The sequence below is a fragment of the Ochotona princeps genome, chromosome 11 (genome assembly GCF_030435755.1).
Source record: "Ochotona princeps isolate mOchPri1 chromosome 11, mOchPri1.hap1, whole genome shotgun sequence".
Classification (NCBI taxonomy): Eukaryota; Metazoa; Chordata; class Mammalia; order Lagomorpha; family Ochotonidae; genus Ochotona; species Ochotona princeps.
The window spans coordinates 13,609,072-13,632,060 of record NC_080842.1 but is presented as its reverse complement, the minus strand read 5'-3'; the positions used below and the strand labels follow the sequence as shown (position 1 = coordinate 13,632,060).

At 45.1% G+C, this 22,989-nt stretch overlaps 1 protein-coding gene across 3 annotated transcripts in view; it reads left to right on the top strand.

Moving 5' to 3' along the window:
• RBPMS (RNA binding protein, mRNA processing factor) overlaps window positions 1–22,989 on the top strand; it is a 168,259-nt gene that overhangs the window by 81,832 nt on the left and 63,438 nt on the right. For all 3 annotated transcript variants that reach the window (XM_004592693.3, XM_058669848.1, XM_004592692.2), the window contains exon 4: window positions 1,348–1,410. In XM_004592693.3, the coding sequence (XP_004592750.1) occupies window positions 1,348–1,410 (63 nt within the window). The remainder of the gene's footprint in view (window positions 1–1,347; window positions 1,411–22,989) is intronic.

The window sequence follows — 22,989 nt, the reverse complement described above, 5'->3', positions numbered from 1 at the left end:
GGTATTCATAGAAAAATGATGCTGGCTTTCCTTTTTGCCGCCTATGATGTTTGAGGCTGTCCCAGCAGAAGCAGGTGGATTTCTTGTTTCAAACAAAATGATGGGTTGTTATCCAAATTCATTTCTATTCCCAGTTCTTCTTACTGTTCCTTGTTGTGATATTAAATAGGTGAACGTTACAATCTAAATGACTACCAGCTGGTGGCTAGTGAAAAATCGTGCCGTCAAAGCCCTAATAACCAGAGGCCAAGTCCCAAGTCTAAAACAGGGCAGAGCAGAGAAAGTGCTGAAATGGACTTGGTAGGCAGTGGAGATAGCTTTTCCTTTCCTTTTTCTTTCTGTTTTCCTTCTTTAAGAAATAAAAAATATTTATTTTTATTTGAAAGGTAGATTTTATGGAGAGAGAAAGGGAGACAGATTCCCTCAGTCTCTGGCTTACTCCCCACATGACCACAATGGCCAGTGCTGAAGCATTCTGAAGCCAGGAGCTTCTGGGTGTCCCACGTGGGTGCAGAGACCTAAGGGCTTCAGCCATCATCTGCTGCTTTCCCAAGCATAGGCTCGGGGCTGGATTGGAAGTGGAGCAGCTGGGAATGGAACCGGTGTCCTGTGGGATGTCAGTGCTGTAGGCTGTGGTCTAACCTGCTATGCCATGGCGCCCACCCCTGTTGTGTTTAAGTAAGCTGAACACTTGACATACTCTCCTCAGTCACTCACCATCTCTCCAGGGTTCATCAGAATGAAGCTACTTTGCAGGCAGGCTTCTGCCCTCAAAGAGAAGAGTCCACAAAGGGATGGTGACCTCCATCTGCTGGCAACCTTGTGGTCTAGAGGCCTAATTACAGGATGTATCTGTAGAAGGGGATTTGAGGTGGAAATGTTACCATTTATCATGCAGTGAGAGGGCCGGGCTTTTGTCATTGTGTCATTGTATTCCTTGCACTTACAGTGTCCCAAAAGGTGACTGGGTTCTCTTTCCATTTTAAAAGATGAAGAAAACGGAGGTACAGTGAATTTGACTTAGGAAAGTAGAGCCTCTCCGACCCAGGCTTCCTCTCCTCCCTCGTTCACTGCTACTCACCTTGCGAGCACTTCTCGATTTGTTTTATGATTCTCCTGGCTGTGCCCCCTGAAGAACCACCCTCACCATCCCTTTGATACTTGGTAGAGATTTGGCTAAGCCACTCCATCCTGGTTCTTGGGGACTGGCTTTCTTACACCTGCCCATTGCCTGTGGTCATTTTCAATATCTCGGCTCTGGGGTTTGACGTCACTCTCGGCTCACAAAAAGGGACAGCCCCTGATTTCTTTCCCCCTCATGTCCTCTCTTTCTCTCTTTCCTCTCAGCCTGTAGGTTTTGTCAGTTTTGACAGTCGCTCAGAAGCAGAAGCCGCAAAGAATGCTTTGAATGTGAGTATGCACTAATTATGTGATTAAGGGAGTTTGCTGATGAGGTGGGGGGAGGGGAGCGTAGAACCTTCTAGAAAAGAAATGGAACAAAGTGACTCTGAAGTGTTACAGGAAGGGGGTCCTCTGTTCAGACCTCTAAAGAGCTTTGTTCCAAGGATCTGGGTCAGATGTGTACATTATTAAATAACATTTCCCTTTTTGTGGGCCTGCATTGAAAATGCAACAAGTGTCTGAATCCCACCTGTCACCACAGTGGTCTATGACCTTGATTTTGCATCTCAGAGCAGAGTGTGGGCTCCAGGTCTGCCTAAGCTATTGTCTTCCTCTGAGTGTCCACATCCAGCCTAGATTAAGGTCTTGATTTTTCTGGTTTCATGGACTTTTCCTTTGAGTTATATGGCCCTAAAAAAAAAATCAGGTAATAGTCTTTGTGACTGATTAAAGATTGGCATGTATGGTTTCCCCAAAAGCCATTCTGCGTTGTAACATTATAAGTTATAATCTGTCATGAGGAGTGAGGCTGGTCAATTGCGTTTGGTTTGTAGGCTTTTTGCCTGTCTTCCGGTTTTGAGGTTTTCATCAGCATGGTCTTAGTAATCATTCCACCTTGTTGAAAAACAAAGCACCGAAGAGCATGAACTCAGGGAAGGAATGAGGAAGCAGAGTGCAGTTCCTGGTGCTGAGGACAGGTTAGCAGTCTCGGTGGAGTCAGGCTCTGACACGCTCCAGGCAGAAGTAAGTGTTCACTAAGGCAGTGCAGAGAAACCACCTGAGAGGTCATAACCCAAGTGGTGCCGCGCAGGTTTCTGGGTACTTGGTTCAACTGTGGCACCTGCAGGTGCACCTGCCAGCTGCCCCTTGAGTTGGTTATTCTGATGACTTTGAGGCCCAATGGAAAAAAGCCTGCATCTGAGTCTTTGATGTGATGTGATGGTGTTACTGTGACACACTGTTGAAACCAAAAACTCAGTTGAATCATTATTCTTCAGTTTTCATGTAAAACATACCGAAATGTTTTAGGACACCCAGAGCTCCACAGGGCCCAGAGTTTTTCCTGGATTTGGATAAACCATTGCTGGCACACTCATTCTGTTCCTGTGCGACAAGACAAAATGTTAGCCAGACCCCCAGCAGTGCACTGAAGCATGCATTGTCGATTCTCATATCTCATGAATAAGACCCCAAGTTTCTCTTACCCATTCAGCTGGAGTTTGCATGTGCAGTGTTCTATGTTGTTTTAGCTGCGTGGGCATCTTTTTCAATGCAAACCTATGCCAGATCCCTTCCTGTCTCACTAGGTAAAGCTCCCTGTGTTCTTTCCTTGTTTTAATGAAGCCTTGCTTTATTCCTGCCATGAGAATAAAGCTGTCACAGGCTCACTCTCTGAGAACAATAGGCCTTTTAGAATGACCTCTGGTCTCACAAAGCAATATTCCCTCATTCCTTAGGGGCAAGGTGGTTTTGTCTTTTCTTGTTTTTGGTGCCCCAGGTCCTGAAAGTAATGCCTTTGAAAGTGTTTAAATGGTACCACTCACAAACTGCATCCTTGCCATACTGTACAGAAGACAACAAACTTGAATGTTCCCAGTATCCAGGGGTTCTCATTACCCGCCAAGGTGTTTAAGCTCGTGTGCCCCTGTGCCCGCTGCCGGAATTGCTAGTCCGCCTGCTTTTCGCTTCGCCTGCCTGCACTGGCAGCAAGCTCACATTAATACAGTTCTTGCTGTAACTAAAACAGCCCTTGTTCGGTTTGTGTATGAGGGGCAGGGATTGGGAGGGAACTCCTCACGGTTTAACCTGGGCTTTCTCCTGCGCGGGCAAGTTGTGTGCGGAGGAGAGAGTTTCCTGAGCTTCTGGCTAGAGTGTCTTTCTTGACTTTTGCCCAGAAAATAGCGGAGTTGCCAGCTTCAGGACTGCTGCTAATGTTCCCATTGCAGAAACAGACCTAGAGAGTTCTGTGTGTGGTTCAGTTGGCTGGTGGAGGGCTTACAGCAGCCACATCTGGGAGCCTGCTGCAAGGAAGCCAGCTGTGTCACCCTCATCCGTTTCAGGCAAGATGCTTTGTTTCCGGTGCGGTCTTCCATTTCTCCAGGCTACAGCAGCAGTCTGTGTAACTCACTGTGACCACAGTGAAGTGTGGTGTACGAGCAAGGAGCGGGCTTTCTTTGCTTTGCAGGAATTGCGCCACCGCCGCCCCCCGCCCCTTGCACCCCTGCACCTCCCTGTTCAAGGTAATATATTTAATCATGAAATTTGTATTTGTTTCTTCTGACCCAACGGGTTTGACCTTCTCGTGGTCATATTTTCTAATGGATAAGTTACAAACATAGGATGCTTCTAGCCGTTATAACACCAGGCGTCTCTTGAAAGCTGTTGCTTGCATTCCTTTCCAAAGACTTGAGTGTTGTAATGTTTTGTTGCTTTTCCACTGTTGAGCAACTTGAAAGTCCCACTGCAGTAAATCGCTGCATGCAGATTTCACAAAGTTCTAAGGCCACCTCTCCATGTGTGGAGCTGCTTCTCTGATCAGGGTTCCTCTGTCTTGGTTACTGGCTTATTCGGTTATCAGTTTTAATCATTAAAGTGGATTTTTTTTCTTTCATTTTGGGGCTGTGCCCAGGTCTGTTTGATAACTTTATGGAAAAACATGCCCAGATTGAAGTTGGTGATAGCACTGAGCTTGTTTTCCTGACGTTGCTCAGACCTTGTAAAGTAAATGCAGCACGGTTTAGTTTTTATAGTGAAACTCCCAAATTAGGTTAAGAATAAGCCGAACCCAGACTTCGCTCTGTGTTATCTGTGGTGCCATTAATCCACATGATTAGGAACCACATGCATTCTTTAACCGGGTAACAAGGCATCCGATCTCTTGGTGTGCCTTCAAACATATTTGTACGTCTGTACTGCCAGTTCTTTCATTTCCATGCCAGTGGGAGGAGGGGCTGAAAACATAAAGCTGTCATCTGAGTTCAGGGGTTTCTTGGCACTTCTGGAAGGTAAATCAAATGTAACACTGTTTGGGCTGGGCTGGGTTAGTCAATATTCTGCTTTGTGGAGAAGCACAGACCCTGAACAGTTGCAGAAAAATGCCACTTTGGGGACATTTCCAGACATCTTGAGGACCCCAAAATCGTCATGGTTGCCCAGCAGAAATCGTGTTTTAATGCATGTGCTAGGTTGAAGCTAACTTCAGACAACAGCACATGGAAATTGTCTTCATCAGGGTGTTTGGAAAGCACTCACCCACAGTACTGGAAAAGATTTTGTTAAATGCTGTTTGATTCGTCACCCCTCCTTATCTGATTTTAAATAATTATGGTTGGGCTTGATTTTATCTTAGACCCAAAAATAAGTTATCTCCATCGTAGAGAAATCTGATTGAATCAAGTTATATAAATTCATGCGAATTACCTTCACAAAGAATTGTTGCTTTCGACTAGTGCACGTAACGTGCTTTACCCTGAAGTTCTTGCTGACCTAAGCGATCTTAAATTATCAGTACCTTCCAAAGTCAGTGTCTTATTTAAAGCTTTGTTTGTATACATGCAGTTCATCCATTTCTAACGTGTAAAGAAAGCCCAAAGGCTTTTTAGGTATGTACAGTATTTTAAAAAATTGTGATAAGATACATATATCACAATTCCGTGAGAGCAGCAGTTGTATGATGTGCATTTCATTGGTACTGGTTGTTAAATAACTGTCACCGCTGTTTCCAACCCTTTTTGATTTACATAAGCAGAAATTGTAGGGTCGTGAAGCGGCACCACCCCGTTCTCTCTTGCTTATCGCCTCAGTAGCCTGCAGTCTGTTTTTTTCCTGTCCTCAGTGTTGATAAGGCTTTCCTTGTGTTTCTAACTTCTCGTGGCATGATGATTTTTGAGGTTCATCCACACTGTGACATTTATCGGAGTGTAATTTCTGTCTGTGACTGAGTAGTGTCTAATTGCGTGGACATACATTTTGGCCATTGGTGAGCACTTGGGCTGTTTCTGCCTTTGAGCTGTTGTACCTGACACTGCAGTGGGCGTTGCCACAGAGGTACCTATCTCAGTCCTTTTTCTCAAATCTTTTGAGTGTACACTTAGACATAGAAGTTTTGGATTGTATGGTAAATATAGTTAGCCTTTTCTTTGAACAAAATTAATTGAAAAGCAAAGTTGAGTTCACCACTTATGGTTTATCAAGGAAAGCCTCTACCTGCAGTGCTGGCATCCTGTATGGTGCTGATTCGGTCCTGGATGCTCCACTTTTCATCCACCTCCGTGCTAATGTGCCTGGAAAAGCAGTGAAGGATGGCCCAAGTCCTTGGGCCGCTGCACCCACAATGAGAGAGCTGGAAGAAGTGCCTGACTCCTGGCTTTAGCCTGGCCCACCCCCAGCTGTTGTGGTTATTTAGGGGAATGAACCAGCAGATGAAAGATCTTACTCTCCTCTTCTGTATAAATCTGCCTTTCAAATAAAAATAATTTTTTTTGTTTGTAATTTAAAAATGTGGAAAGTTATAGAGAGGAAGAGCTAGGGAGATACATCTTGATTTGCTGAGTCACTCCCAAAATTGCTGCAGTGGCCCGGACTGGCGTGGGCTGAAGCGAGGAACCTGGAACTCCATCCTGGTCTCCCATGTGAGCCATAGTCTGCTGCTTTCCCAGGCTCATTATCAAGGGGATGCAGGGACTTGAACCAATATTTATATGGCATGGCTGCATTGCTGATGTTGGCTTAAACTGCTGTGTCGTGTCTCCTGCCCCCTTGAGCTTTTTAAACAACTATCCAGTTGTTGTCCATTGTGCTTGCACCATTTAACGTTCTCAAGTAGCCATGTTTAATGGTTCCGGTTTTTCTGTATCTTTACCATACTTGTTACCATCTTTTAAAATTATAACTAGTCTAATTGTTCTGAAGTAGTTATTGAGTGCTTGGTAACAGCTTTATTATTATTACATATATATTTTTATTAGATTTATAGAGAGAAGGAGAGACAAAAATTTTCCATCCACTGGTTCACTGCCCAAGTGGCCACAATGGCCAGAGCTGAGTCAGTCAAAAGCCAGGAGCCTGGAACTTGTTCCAGGTCTCCCGTGTGTGTGCCAGTCCCACAAGTTGGGGCTGTCCTCTACTGCCTTTCCAGGCCCCAAGCAGGGAGCTGGATGGGAAGTGGAGCAGCCAGACACGACCTTGTGCCCATATGAGATCCCGGCACATGCAGGGTGAGCACTTTAGCCACTAGGCTAGCGCACCAGGCCTACATCTTTATTATTTTTAAAGAGATTTATTTTATTTGAAAGCCAGACAAGCTTTGATCTGCTGGTTCAGTCTCTTTTTGATCTCAAAGGCTTGGGCCAATGTGAAGGCCTCCCACATTGGTGAAAGGGGCCTGAACCCTTGGGCCATCCGCTGCTGCATGCCCAGGTGCACTAGCAAGGCACTGGGTTGAAAGCACAGAAGTCAAGACTTGAACTGACTGTGCCTTGTAGGATACAGACGGCATGAACAGCAGCTTCATCCACCTGTAACCGGCACACCTGCACCTGATACAAGAAATTGTGCCTGATTTCAGTGGTAGATTTGATTTTCTGAAATGTTTCTTTCAATTGAGATTGAAAGAATATTTTTTCCTTGCTATTCTGATTCAGATTAATGGGGACTGTGTTACTTTTGAAATAGTTTGTTTTACCTATTAATAAATAACAGAGTGAAGGGAGGGAGCCTAGCCCTTGGCATAATAATGAAATAAGTCATGAAGGAAAGGTATTTTCTTGAGGTTTACAGTTTGGAATGAAAAGATGAAGAACACTTTGGTTTTGAAGAGCAGGAGGGCCAGCCTTCAGACTTGCAATTGAAAGAGCTTTCATAACATGGCAACACTGAGAAACTGAAGGTGCAAAGTCATTTGTTAGTGATGGATCAAATTGATTCAACAGTGCTTTGTGATAAAGACAGTGTTGAGGATGAGTTTACGAAGCTGGTGTAGAAAGTATATGAGCGTCAGGCTGTAAAAGCAGTGGTATGATCAGGAAAGCTTTTTTTTTTTAAAGTTCCCCTAAATTCCTGGCATTCAGAATAGATGGTACAGTTCCCTTAGACCATGGCAATTGCAGGCTTGAGTGTAATTTCAGTTAGATTTAACAGCCATGCTCTCCAAGGGTGGCGTTTTCTGAGCAGTTGTGCGTTGCTTCGTGAGCCTGTGCTGGGTTCCTCCTCTGTAAACCAGAGACATTGAAGGGAAGCGAACTAGCCAAAAGCACTTGCAAATGCTCTCGAGTTCCTTTACAGTATAATTACATGCTCTCTTCACCCAAAGACAGACCCACCACCTTACTGTCAAAACGCTCCAGGGAGCGGGTAGACCAGAACAGGCCAGCCTCGGACATTTTGGTTTGGTTCACCAGCTAGCTGCCTGGAGGACAATCTGTGCTTGCTTTAATGCACATTTCCCTGACAGCTTGTGTGAGTCAGGCATTTTGATCTTAATATTTGTACAGCTTGTACGCTAGGTGAATTATGTCTACCAAACATCATTTTTCACACGCGCATGTCTCCAGATGGCCTAGCCCCGCTAGGCACCGTGTCGATGTGTTTCTTATCAGTTTTGAAATTTTTCTCTGCTAAGTTTCTCCTCGCTCGCTGCTCTGAAGTGGTTGAAGAGGTCCAATTAGCCGGATCCCAGCTGGGACTTTTGGATGGGAAACGTGCAAGACTGCCAGATGAGATCATGAGCCTGAACTCGTGTTTATCTGTTCAGTCTGTTTATAACGGTTTGCTCTGGGCTTGCAGAGTTTTAAGGGAACCATTTGACGTCACTACATTGGTAATGAGGCCTACGCCAGTATAGAGGTGCCATGAAAAAGTGCTTAAGCAGACAGTACTCGAGAGAGACCACCACCCTAGTACTATTGGAAAACAGACACTCCTAACAAGGGTACCATGTGTGAGTGTCCACTTCTTCAATCTGTCTTCAGTCATTTAAGATAGCCCTTGGGCTTTGGGGGTTTTTATGGCACCTTAGGTATGGGGTACTGGTGCAGTGCCTGAGCCTCCTGTTAGGATGCTGAAATCTCAAGGCAGTGCCTGGTGCCATTCCTGGCTCTTGCCCTTCCTGTTCTTCTTGCTGCCAGTGCAGACTCAGGAAGACAGCAGTGATGGTTCCACTCCTTGTGTGCCTGCCAACCAAGTGGGAGACCCAGGTGGAGGTCGGGCTCTTGGCTTTCGCCTGACTTGGCAGTCATAGGTGTTTTATGCATCTGGGGATGCATAGATGAAAGCTGTCTGTGACGTTCTTCCAAACTGTCTGCCTCTCAAAGAAAGATGATAATAAAAACTTCCTAGGTGGTATATAACCTATGTTACAAGTTGTGTTGTGTAGTTAGTCACTAGTCAAGTGCCTAAAGGGAGGGTCAGGTTGACTGAGCATAATACAGACAGCAAACTGGAAAACACAACACTAGTGCAAATGGAAAGCAGCAGCGAATGGAGACAAACAGAATCATCATTGCGTCCCCCAGGGAAATGGGCAGGAAGCACCATAGTTTCCCACGCACAAACTATTCCAGTGACTAGGCTGTGGATAGTTCTGGCTCGCACTGTTCTTCTCCAGATAAAACATTTCATTGGGTGTTGCACGGCTCTGCTATACTACTTCTAGAATTTTCATGGGGGGGGGGTGATCTACTTACTTCAGCTTCCCTTGCCTCCACTTGAAAAATGCTTGTTTCATTTGGCCTTACTCTGTTTCCACGACTCTTCAGGTATGTCAGGAAATCTGGAGCCTCTGATTGTATCTGCCTTGTAAACATAAGTAGTAGATAGAATCAATTGGAGGTTGTAAAACGTGAAACGCATGGGGTGATTGGCTAGTGCGTCCATCGTTAAGATGCCAGGCTACTAATAGAACCAGAAGATCTTGGCTCTCTCGGCCATTCAATTCCTTGTGGAGGGCAGCCCAGGAGGGTTTCAGCCTTGGCTGTGTTTTTACTTTGCACCGGATGATTGTTATCGCCTACAGGTGGGATGAACCTTTGATCTTTAAAGTCAAGTCCTTGGTCTTACTCTGCAGTTGTAACACACTGACAAAATTTCAAACCTTAGGATTGGTGTAGGTGTTGTAACCACCAATTCAGATGCAGTTACAAGGGAACAGTGTTGAGGCACAGCCAGCATCCTATATGCATGCCAGTTGATGTGTCTGCTCCTCCCTCCAGCACCCCCCCTTTTTTTTTTCTAAAAGAAAGATGTATTTTGTTTACTTGAATGGCAGAGGAACAGAGATGAAGGAGATAGGGTCTTCAGTCTATTGGCTTACTTCCTGATGGCCTCAAGACCTGAGTTGGGTCAGGGTGAAGCCAAGAGCCAGGAGCTTCATCTGGGCTTGCCCCACTTTACTGGAAAGAACCCACAACCTTGAGCCATATTCCACTGCTTTCTTAGGCCCACAGATGAAAAGCTGGATATATAGTGGAGCACCTGGAACTCGAATCAGAACACATATGGGATGCTGGCCTTGCACACAGCAGCTTCAGTTGTTGTACCACAGCACCACTTGCAAAAGAGGACATTTAGAAGAAATTAAGTGATGACTTGAACACTTGGATACTGCCCCCAAAGGATGTAACATTGTTTTCTTTCCAGGCTGTTGCACACTTTTGAGTTTTCAAGGTAATGATTTTTGTTAGTTTATTTTTTAATTTTTTTTTTTTTTTTAGAGATTTACTTAATGTTTTGTATTAGAAAGGCACACTTACAGAGAGAGAGAGACAGATGTTCCATCAACTGGTTCACTCTCCAAATAGCCACAATGGCTGGAGCTGGGTCAATTCAGAGCCAGGAACCAAGAACTTCTGGGTCTCCCACATGGGTGCAGGGTCCCAAAACATTGGGCCATTGGGCCGTGCTTTGCTGCTTTCTCAAGCTATAAGCAGGGAGCTGGCTAGGAAGTGGAGCTGCTGGGACTTGAACCAATGCCCATATAGCACCCCACACTTGAAGTTGGAGGATTTGCCAATTGAGTAAACACGCGGGGCATTTATTCACTGATTCATTCATTTGTTGGAAAGGCAGATATAGATTGGAGGAAAGACTGAGAGAAAGATCTTCCATCTGCTGGTTCACTCCCCAAATAGTCACAATAGCCAGATCTGAGGCGATCCAAAGCCAAGAGCCAAGAGCTGCTTTCAGGTCTCTCATGCAGGTGCAGCGTCCCAAGGCTTTAGGCTATGCTCTGTTGCTTTCCCAAGCCACAAGCAGGGAGCTGGATGGGAAGTGGAGCATTCAGGACACTAATTGGTTCCCAAATGGGATGTTGGTGCGTGCAAGGTGAGGAATTTTAGCCACTATGCTACTGTGCCAGGCTCAGAGTAATGTTTTAAGATGGAAATAAATCACAGAAAAAAAAATGGTTGGGCCAAAAATTCCTGTTGTAAACCTGGTGATCAATGGTCCTGTATTTTCAAGTTTCTAAACCACTTTTGCATTCATCTGTGATACAGAAGACATCAAAATTGAATGATTAAATGCATGGAGAAAAAACCTAAATGTTGAAGCATGTTATGGCATATGAGAAGTTTAGATAGGATGTAGTTCATGTTATGTTCTGAAATATACAATAAAGGATCAGGTGTTAAAACATTATTTCTATACACACTTTGAAAACTTGGATGTCAAAATATAGTGATGTCCCCCAAAAGACAACTTGGATCAAAAAGCCAAAAAGAATTTTTTAAGGTTGCCAGTCATAGAAATACATCTAAAATAGGCAACCAACCAAGTTATGGGAGATGTTAGACTGTTGACAAGTCTTAGGATGCTAAGCAGGTGAGTGACAAAACTTATAGGAAAGTTTTTATGTTTCAAAATAGGCTAGGTGACTAGCAGCAAACTTTTGGAATTTGCAACACTTCACACTCGTGTCTCGATTTATCTATAAGGGTGCTCACCAAAATCTGAAGGTAAACTTAACACTACTGTTAAAAATTTTGAATTGACTAATTGACACGTAGTAAAAATAGATTGTGTGCTGGATTTGCTGTGTCAGGGTAGGCAAGGTTCATGTGCATAGCACCTGATGTTGATGAGTTTGCACCTGTCTGAAGGGGAGGCTGAGAGCAGAGCAATAAGTGGCGGAGGGCCCAGCGGCATGGCCTAGCGGCTAAAAGTCCTCGCCTCGAAAGCCCTGGGATCCCATATGGGCGCCGGTTCTAATCCCGGCAGCTCCACTTCCCATCCAGCTCCCTGCTTGTGGCCTGGGAAAGCATTAGAGGACAGCCCAATGCATTGGGACCCTGCACCCGCGTGGGAGACCCGGAAGAGGTTCCAGGTTCCTGGCTTCGGATCGGCACAGCAATAGCCGTTGCGGCTCACTTGGGGAGTGAATCATTGGACGGAGGATCTTCCTCTCTGTCTCTCCTCCTCTGTGTATATCTGGCTATAATAAAATGAATAAATCTTTAAAAAAAAAAAAAAAAGAAGTGGCGGACTCCTGCTCTAAGTCCAAGTCTTTCCTCTTATTGACCTGAGGGTCTTCTTGAAGGCTCATTTGCCATTCTCCTCCCCCATTCGTGTGCTGTGGGTGACCATCTACTCAAAGGGTAAGAACACCCAGTGTCCCTGAGGTGGATATGATTGCTCGTTATTACCATCATCCACTTTTCAACACCAACAAAAATGTTTGTTTTTGTTTTTAAAAGCCAGCTCAAATGGAAGATATTGCCCCTGCAAGCACGACAATCCCATATGGGCTCCAGTTTGCATCCCAGCTGCTCTACTTCGCATCCAGCTCCCTGCTTGTGGCCTGATAAAACAGAAAATGGCACAAAGACTTGGCCCCTTGCACCCATGTGGTAGACTTGAAAGAAGTTCCTGGCTTCTGGTTGGCACAACTCCAGTTATTGCATTCATTTGGAGAGTGAACCAGCAGATAGTTGCAAGATGTTTCTCATTCTCTGTAAATTTGACTTTAAAATATAAATAGACTTGGGGGGAACTAGAGGTCTGCCATTCACTGGTTTACTCCTTGCATAGCTGTAACAACTACTGCTAGATCAAAGAGCTCAGCTTTCCTGGGCACAGCAGGCGCCCCAGGACTTGGGCCAGCTGCTGTTTTTCTGTTGCACTAGTGGGAAGCAGGATTGGAAGTGGAGCAGCTAGAACTTGAAAGAGCAGCAAGCGGGTAGCTTAACTCTGCTAGACTAGGCCCCTAAAATTCCCTCTTTGTAAGACTAGTGCCAAACTTGTTTCTCTTAAGAATTCCAAACATCCTTGGGTTCAGAGAATTTCTGAACGTTAATTGATAATGAACACTAAGTCAGTTCATCCTGCTTATCTGGAGTTGCAGTGTTAGCAGAATATCCTCAAGCCTGTAAGCTCTTCTGCGTTGTTAATGGTGCGTGGTGGTGTCCTGGTGCACACACACACGCACGCACACACACCCAGTCATTAGACTTGTCTGTCTTAGCAACCAGTGAGACTTTGTAGGAGAGCCTCAGCCTGGAGAGATCACAGTGAATGTCTTGGGCTGATGCCTTAGACAGCAGTCAGAGCATCGTTTTGAGTCACTCTGGGGGTCGGGGAAATTGTCCCTCCCTGTGCTTTGGCTTCCTATGCAGCACAGGAAGTCCTTCACAGTGAACTTCTGCAGGTTGGATTTGACTGTTTACATTCTTTTCCACTAACCCATTCCTAAGCCCCCAATTCTGGATTGGAAGGCACTGTGAGCCATCTGATGGGCTATGTTAGAAGGTTTTTTAAAAACTAGTTTAAAGAAAAAAAAAAGCTAGACCTAAGGAGTAGATTCTGTCTTTATTTCTGTGTTTTTACTGGGTTCATCATGTTGTGGAGAGAGAGAGAGAGGCCACACTGGACCTGAATGTAGGATGTTAGGAGGAGTCTTTATTTCCCAAGCTTGGTGACAGCAGCTCTGGCTGCACTCCAGGAGCCACTGCACAGAGCCACCAAAGTCGGGGGATTTTAGGCTCTCACCCTCTAATCAGATTGAGAACCACACAGTAGAAGTAAAGCCCCAGGCACGTAAGGAGTTACCAGAGCCCAAAGTTTTCCTAGTATGCTAGGAGGCAGGAGGGGCCAGGTGCCCGGAGCCTCCGGGGTAATTTCTGCGCTGCCAGTTGTTGTGAATGGTGCAGAAGGCAGGAGGGGGAGGGTGCACTTTTCATGCCATTCAACTACTTTGAATGGTGCCAGAGGAGCTAGGAAGGGCAGGGTGCGGAAACTCCATTTCCATTCCCTGTCCTCTTTCAGTTAACCTGACAAGCAGTGCGAACCATCAATGGCAGCTGTCCATTAAAATCAGAGATTCTCTCCTCCATAGAAGAATTCACTGTGAGTGATATGAGACATGGCTCTAGGCACCAATACAGATGTATTAATATTTGATGGAACTTTTTTTTTTCTTAAGGTTTGTTTTTATTTCAAAAGCAGAGATAACAAAGAGGAGAGCTAGACACAGAGGGAGAGGGAGATATTGTCTGTCTTTTGGTTTTATCTTACAATGCCTTCCAGTGGATGAAGGATCCTTCTCTGTCCCTCTCTGCCTTTCAAGTAAAAGGAAAATAAAATTTTGAAAAGGATTTATTTATTTTTATTTGAAAGGCAGATTTACAAAGAGAGCAAGAAAGAACTTTGGCCTACTGTGCCATGGTTCTGGCCTGAGAATTCATCTTTATCATGAGCGATGTCAAGGTTAGAAGCCTATGACTTATTAAAAAAAGATGATAATATTTAAAAGGAAATACAGCCTTTTCCTTCTAAATCACTGTCCTTTTTCAGTTTTTTTTTTAGCTTGACAGCAGCTAGAATGTACATGCTTTCCTCCTCACAGCATTTGGCTTCATGAGTGTTCCCCGGAGTTGGTGGTGTGTACACTGGGAGATGTGGCTGGATCCTTTTGGGGATGGGGAGTTCACTGCTGGGGAAAAGAGACAGAGAGAGAGAGAGAAACAACAGGGCTGTAAAAATATACCGGGAAGCATGTTGTCTGTGTCTCATCTTTAAATGGAAGTCTTTTCAGAAAGATTTTGGAAAATTCAGGCAACTGTCTTCTTTCAATTGTAGAGTTTGTTTATGTCAGTGCTGTTTTTCTCTCCTCCTCCCCTACTCTCTTCTACACCAGCCGCTAATAAAAGCTCAGGGTAAACCTGTGTGGAATGATCCTGAAGGCATTTATGAAGTTTTTAGCTGGGTCCTCAAATGACCTAGCGAGCACTGCGGGCGCAGGTCAGAGAGCACGTTTCCTGCGTTCTCTCTCCTTGCCTACCTCGCAAGTAGCCTGTGTTACATGGACCAAGACTCACTCAATGAGTTTGTAGGGTTCACATACTCTTACTAGGCATGGTGTTAGTTATTCAGTGCACCTTGTAAGTTCCTAAAGCACTTTCATTGAAAACTGTGTTCATGACCTGGGATTTGCACTGTGTATGTAGACAAAGAAACAGGTCCATCTGCTTTTTTGTATGTAGAAGACGAATCTAATTGCCTGTTGTCTTTTCCTTGGAGGACTCATCCCCTCTTTAAAGCAATACTTTGGATTTGAGGATACTCCTTTGTTAGTAGACCAGAGCTGTTCAGGGGCTGTGAGCTGATATTTCTAAGCCTACCCTTCCCAAAGTGGTCCTGGGTTGTGACTTTAAACAATATGTGTCAGCATATTTTGCCTTTGTAAATGAAGTGGTTTTCGTTTGTTATAATTAGCAAATAAAACATAAGCTACATTTTTGGTTGTCAGTTATGATAAATTCACACTTGAGCACCATTGCTTTTCCATCAGGATTGCTATGTGATGAAATGCATGTATTTTTTAAAACTCACCTGATTCAGTGCTATCAAATGGCCCAGGACAAGGGTTTGATATCTTTGTTCGTTGGTTTTATTGTTGCTTTTTCCTGGGTTCGAGACTCGATGATTTAAGCCTATGACATGAGTTTTATAGAGAGGAACCACATTGTCTCGAAATCATTTTCAAGGTCACATCGACAAGAGTGCAACTTCCATTCTCTCTTTGGGCTGTAATTAGCCTCTGAAATGTCTGCTGTGACACTCTTAACGCCAGGTACAAGGAAGTACATGATGGGGCAGACCCTCATTGTTAGTTTCCTAAAAAAGTGATCCTGACGGTAGCCATTTCAGAGGTCTGATGTCTAGTTTCTCAGCCCAACCATAACCAGGTGCAAGTCTGTTCATAGGTTTGCCCCCTGCCACCCTAAGACCTGCACAGTCAGCCACTTGACTAACTTGAAGTGCCCGAGTCCACTTCCTGTGACTGACATTTGTGTGGCGCAGTTGACGGGAGTGAAAGACATTCTATGCTAAAACAAAAGATGGAATGAAGCCCTTGGCTCATTGTGTTCTCCCAACTGTGAACCACAAGAGGAGAAAGCCAGCTGGGTGGCAGTTATCCAGGATGAGTTCCAAGAGATGACTTTGTCCTCCCTTGCGCGGTTGACCCCCCGTTTACCTTTGAAGTCCTCAACGCTGGAAACATGAACATCAGGAATCCTGAGTAAGGCAGCATCGTCTGCACTTGGGCCTGTGTTTCTTTCCCTCTGATATCTTCTATCTCAAAGCGTCACTCTGAAATACTGCCCTGGTGGATAGCTGCCTGTGCTTGGCTCGGCTATCTAACCCTTTCTATCATGATCAGGGCCCAGGTCTTTCCATCATTCCTTTCAGGGTAGTTGAAGAACACAGTGGCAGAAGTTCAAGCCGTCATGCCCTCTCAACCCTTCTCAAAAATAAACTCGGCCTGTCTTTGATTCTGTTGACATGTTAAGGATTGAGTTCATAGCTGCTTCAAAGGCCCTGTCATGACTTTATAGTCGTCCTATACAAAGCAGATTCTCCGGAGACCTGGTTATGTACACAGTGGTGGTTGGCTCACAGAAAGCAAGTGTGCATTCGTGGAAATTTATGTGGCTGACATGAAGGAGCAAGTCGGGTGGAGACCCAGACGCCTGCCCAGTGTGTTTGCCTGGTTCTCCTATGAAGGTGCTGCAGTTTTAGGCAATTCCTGCAAAAAAGCCCCCACTTCCAAGAGCGAGCCAGTGAAGCTGCCTGAAACTGGCCAGCAGAAATGGAGTGAGAGAGGCAGGATATATGGAAATGACGGCTGTGAAATGAATGTGTCCTCTGAGGCTGTCCCTTCCCATTTGTTGGATTCACAGAACTGAATGTGATTCTCATCCGAATGGGAGACATCTCTCTCAAAAGGTGAAGGGGAAGACGGCCCGATCAGTTCCTCCTTGGAGAGGTGATTCCTAGCTGGCAAGCACCAGCCACCAGGATTAATGCATATCCTATGCCCAGTGCCCTCCAGCCGTTCACAAGAACCCAGTTCATCTTTACTGTCCACCCCCATTAGGTGTGCACCACTTTTCTTTCCACTTTCTGGCTGAAGGAACTGAGCCGCAGGCTGCATATCCAAAGTCAGGCAGAGGCATGCTGAAGCCAGGGAGTCAGTCCACAGTCCATATTCCAGATCCCCGCAACTTAAGACTCTTGGGGCTTCCACAAAGTGGAGATCACCTTGGAGTATCTCCTGTGCAATTGTCACCATTTGAAGGTATTTCCAAAAAGTTCATAGAAAAATACATATTATGAAAAAGTGACATGGATTTAAAAAGTCCTTTCACTAACTTTTTTTAAATATGTGTTTGTGACTAACAGCAAGTGGTGTACTTCTGGACAGCTGGCTTTCCCACAATGTCTTTTCCACTTCATGTCAGCATGTAGAAGAGGGCTGATCAACCGATACCATCCTTCTTCCAGTTCCTTTAACTATTCTGGATGTCTGCACAAATGAGATGTTGCCTGTTTTTTAAACATAGCAAATACATTCTCCCCCTGCTGTCAGTTTACAGTTTGTGCCTGAAGCCTGCAACTAAGGCTGGATGAGGCAGGGCCTCTCTGTGGTAACCAAGCAGATTCTGCAACCCTCAAACCTAACTTTGTCACAGATACTAGCAGGGGAGAAATTTCATGGGTTTAAGATTAGGGCTAAGCCTGGGGAAATACTCTAGACTAGGTAAGGAAATGTCTTCTGTACTTAAAAAAAAAAAACCTGTAAGACTATTTCATTTTGTCTGATGCAGCATCTGATTTGAAAATAATAAAGCAGATTTTTAAAAATTTGTGTGCCATAAACCAGGAAAGTGGAATACAAAATATTTTTACCATACAGTGCTTTCTAGAACAAGGAGTTATACCTCAGTTCAGAACCTGGCATCCACCAGACATGTATGGCTCTGTGGCCATAGAGAATTCTGGGAGAGGGAACGCATTCTTGACGTCTTACCTAACTGTCCTACCAACACATGACCCTGAATTACTCGAGGAGTTTCCCGAGCATTAAATCAGATGATTCTAAGGTAAAGTCAGGGCAAGCACTTGAAAGAAGCTGGAGTAAGAAAAAGAACAAGACGTAATGGGCCCAGTGTTGTTTCTCAATGGGCAGAGGCCCAGCAGCCCAGGCTGTTGTACTAACAGTCCCAATGTTTCTGGGAGCGATGTCCTTATTTAGGAAAAGTATGAAATACAGTTTACATCTGACGGATTCTTCCGCTCCCTTGTTCATTCTTTGTTGGAAGCCACATCTACCTAAGGCTTAGCACACTGGAAACTGAACAACAGGCTCGATTCTTATGTGAAAACAATGTCGTCTTTGTAAAATCATGAACTTGACAGAATTGTCTTGTCCTCATGCAGGCACATCCCCCGTCGGGGATTCAGAAAATTGAATTCTGATGTGGAGCCGCCCCGTAGTTAACTGGAAATGTTGGCAGGCTGCTTGCTTTTCAAGAGACTTCATTTCTAAATGTGTAGGGAAGGCAGTTAGATTCTAAGGGACCGCCATGTGTGCCGTACAACCTTACTGTCAGCCTGTCCTGCCAATACAGTCTAACACCATAGAACTGCATGCCCGCCTAGGTACTTCCAGATACTCTGAAGGTTGAAATGGCAACAGTAGGACAGAGAAGCCTATCTCTCCAGAAGGGACAGTGCTAGAATCCTGTCAGTTGCCGCTTGTTGCAATAACGCTCTGCTTCTAACCCATCTGAGAACTTGACGATGGTGTAGTTATCAATTTTAGAACGTTTCAATTCCTTCACGTCCAGAAATAGTGTGTTAGCAGCCATTTTGGAAATGGTGGCTTTGGTCTCCCACCTCCCTTCCCGATTCCTCCTCTTGTCACACCATCATTCATGTTTCTGCCTTGCGGCCCCACTGCTCACTTAGTCCAAGCCTCTGCCTCCAATGGCTAGAGTCACCTCCACTGTACCACGATACCCAGAGGCCCCTTTGTGTACTCTGCGCACCACGGAGTCCTTGAAGGCTCAGGCTGAATGGAACAATTGTTTTCCCAGACCCAGGAGCAGGCGTGGGGGAAACTTGAGTATACCTTGCTTAGTGTCTGTTTCTAATCTGTTTCATGAGGGCCAGTACTCAGAAACCTGCAGATGTATTTCAGTTCCTGCGAGTCCTCAGAATATTCCTGATTCCTGATGGAAATGACATGTCTTCCAGTAATTTTCAGGGAGCTACTTATGTCTAACTAGCATCTTTATTTTTTTTAACTGTTGAAAGGCATATCAGTTCTTTCAACCTTGTTTCCTTCTGTATTGCTGAGAGATTAGCCATCCCTTGATAGTCCCCTTTTTTGTAACCAAAATGCTCTTTAAGGACAGCAGAAGGCTTTCATGCTTGGTCTGTCTGTCTGTCTGTCTATCTATCTATCATTTCTTCTGCCTCATCCTCAAATCCCCTCCCTGTCCACCAAATTCCCTTATATTATTACTATAGTATAGCTCTTCATAAACAGTCACATGTCCATCATTGCGGGCATGGACAGTGGCAGAAAGCCCAGCCTCCCATTGTCAAGATACAGCTAATAGTTTCATTAGGAGTCCATCTTTGACCTGGAAGTAGAGATGCACACTGCACTGTGTCCTCACATCCGGACATGATAGTCTCCATTACACAGTCGCCACACATCCCTCTTAAGTGAAAAGCCACAATACAAAATCAACAACAGGAAGAAAAATAGAAATTTATAACACCATGAATTTCTCAAGAGGTTTTGATAGTTCAGCAGTCCTGAATTGCTTGCGATCCCGCCACTCCAATCACAATGAGATCTCTCCCAAATCCGCTGGCTGCTATGGTCCACTTTAGTGTCTGCGTCTTCACTGCCAATGATTGGCTGGGGTAGTTGATCAGTTTGTTCTGTCCTCTGCTCCGATGTACTGCCATATTCTCCATGTACATTTGGATATGCTGTCCTGTGCTCTGTCTGAGCCACTGAGGAGGCCCAGCTCTGACACTTGCACTCCACAGTCAGCCCATGGAACCTGCAATTCTCTCCATGGTTGAGGTTCTGAATCCCGCAGTTGAGTTGGTAGAGAATTGCCCAAGAAACCTCATCTGAGGCCATCCCAGACCTGATTCTTGTGTGTGTTTGCCAATATAGGGCTGGGCACAGTCTTTCACCCAAAACAGCCTACATACACACTGGTAGTTGCAATTGCTGGGTTGGTTCTGTCTCCACATGCTTGGTCCTCTTTACAAAATGTTTCAGAATTGAAGAGCAGCCAGAGTTGTAAAGAAAAGCCACAACAAGATATCACTTCACACCCATTAGGGTGGCTAAAATAAAAATAACAGAAAAGAATAAGTGCATGACAAAGATTTGGCGAAAGTGAACTTCTCGTATATTAGTATTAGGAATGAAATGATACAGCTGCTTAAGAAATTAAGCACATTTCTATCCCCACCCCCATTCCGCCACACAAGTGGCATTAAATACCTTAGGATCCAGCAGTTCCAATTCTGAAAATTGACAACATATATGCACACAAAAGCTTATATGTGACATTCATACCAACTTAAAAAAAAACCTGGGCCTAGTGCAGTAGCCTAGTGGCTAAATTTCTTGCCTTGTGGGCACCAGTTCTAATCCCGGTGGCCCCACTTGCCATCCAGCTCCCTGCTTGTGGCCTGGGAAAGCAGTCGAGGACGGCTCAAAACCTTGGGACCCTGCACCAGCATGGAAGACCTGGAAGAGGCTCCTGGCTCCTGGCTCTGACTTGGCTCAGCTCCAGCCATTGTGACCATTTGGAGAGTGAACCAGCATTGGATGAAAGATCTTTCACTGTTTGTTCTCTCTATAAGTCTGCCTTTCCAATAAAAATAAATCTTTTTAACATATTAGGTAAAGGACGCTTGTCACAAAAGGCCTTGTGTTGTATGATTTCATTTTTATTTAATCCCCAGAATATGTAAAGAAATTCAGATTAAATGTGAGTTAGTGATTAAAAGGGAGAAGGATAGAGAGACGGGGAGGAACTACCAGTGAGAGTAAGTTTCATTTTGAGAAGATTTCAACTTAAAATGTTGTTGCACAATTCTGTGATGATACTAGGAAGCATTGGAAGGTGCTGTTTTAGAAAGGGTGTGTATTATTGTGTGTGAACTGTATTTCGGAGTTGTAATTTAAAGGATCTGTAATCTCCTGCCATCGTTCATCAGCTTTGTAAATACACCATTGCTTTTCCAGCTAACATTAAAGCAGCTCATTATGAGTGTCGTTCCTAGATAAAATAGACCTCGGTATTTGATTGCTTAGTGGTGAAGGACTCAAATTTTTGAGACGTTCTAGTATTTCTTCATCTACAGCTTGGGCTGCCAGGTTTTGCAGTTTAACACTCGTGAAGACTGGGTGATAGAAGCCATTTTCTCAGCTAACGTGTTGGTGACCCATCTTGGTCAGCCATAAGGGAGGGAAACGGTATTGGAGTACTGTGTGTTTCTTTTTTTTCTTTTTTTTTTAAAGATTTATTTTTATTACAAAGTCAGATATACAGAGAGGAGGAGAGAAAGAGAGGAAGATCTTCCGCCCGATGATTCACTCCCCAAGTGAGCCGCAACGGGCCGGTGCCCGCCGATCCGAAGGCAGGAACCAGGAACCTCTTCCAGGTCTCCCACGCGGGTGCAGGGTCCCAGTGCTTTGGGCCGTCCTCAACTGCTTTCCCAGGCCACAAGCAGGGAGCTGGATGGGAAGTGGAGCTGCCGCGATTAGAACCTAGAACCGGCGCCCATATGGGATCCCCGGGCGTTCAAGGCGACGACTTTAGCCGCTAGGCCACGCCGCCAGGCCCAGTGCTGTGTGTTTCTTGTGGGAAATGGTTGCTTAGAGATTCAGGTGGCTTTTGACTCAAGAGCCGTTGAGTTTACATCTGAGCACTTGAGCAGAAGTGTCTTGCAGAGCTGCCCACTCTCTCACCCATGCATTCCAGTAAGCAGATCATCCTCTTCAGGACCCCTGGCAGTTGGGTTGCTTCTGCCCTTACATGCCTTCGTGAGGATGCCCCACAGCTAATGGTAATAGGCGGTGTTTGGTTAGCTCTCTCCATTGATTCTTGGTAGTTTAGAGGAGTGGGAAAAAAACTCGCCGACCTGCAGTAACCCCAAACCCTACAGTGGTGTCCCACTTGCTAGGCCTTGCTGTAAAAAAAGGCGGGGGGAGGTTAAAAAAACTTGTGACACAGGCTCAATTATAGCTCAGCTCCCACATGGTGGAGATCCGAGATGGAGAGATTGTGAGGGAATTCTGTGTATTTACAGAGGAATCTGCTTGGGAAAGGCCGAATAGATAGCTAACAACCAGAAACAGAGATAAGGTAGGGGTGGGAAAGGGTCAGATAAAACAAGGTCATCTCTGATGACCTAGGCCATGTCTGACCTTGGCATGAGGAATTCTGTTGAGGTCATCACACCTTTATAGTGATCAGTAGATTGAGAACTGGGGAAGAGCTAAGCAGGTGATCACAAAGGCAGGTGGCTTGCCGTACGGTTGTGACCTGGCTACTTTCTGATGATGGAGCTGTGTCCTTGGGTATTAGGAGGTCAGAGCGAGCTGGTTGAAGGCTTCAGGCTTCACGTTTGTTTCTCCTTTGCGTTGTGAACAGCTGGTTGGGCTGGAGTGACTAGGCCTGTGCGTTCCTTCAAGCTGAAGTAGATTTTCCTATGAGGTTAGCCATGAAGGAAGACAACCAGGAAATTCTTGGCAACCTGCTAGGTGGCCTCTTAGGGTATTGCTGCTGCTTGACTATTTTTATTCTCCTGAAGGGAAAAAAAACCTATGATGCTGTCACCTAGTTCGGTATGCGTGTACTAGATCCGCTTGGTCACCAGGTCTGAGTGGGCTGAGTGACACTCAGGGCCTTTTCACTAGGAGATGGCCTTCTGTCTCACTGGAAGAAGGAAATGACACGGCTGTGTTTCAAAAGAGAGCTGAGCCCATGGACAGTAAAGTGAAACTCTACTGTCAAGGAGAAAAGATGTGTCTATCATGTGCTTTCGCCTCACGGAGCAGTGTGCCTTGAGGTTGGCGTTTGCCCATGTTGAGACTGTCAAACTACCAGTTCACCAGGATGAGGGAGGCACCAAACCACCCAGCCTGGGGAGTGTGCATCCCAGCTCCAGCATAGGAGTTCACCTGACTTTGTTTTGTAGTGGGGTTCTGTACAGCATGTGTAGCTCCACTTCTTTTTACCATCTTCATTTTTTTTTTAAGATTTATTT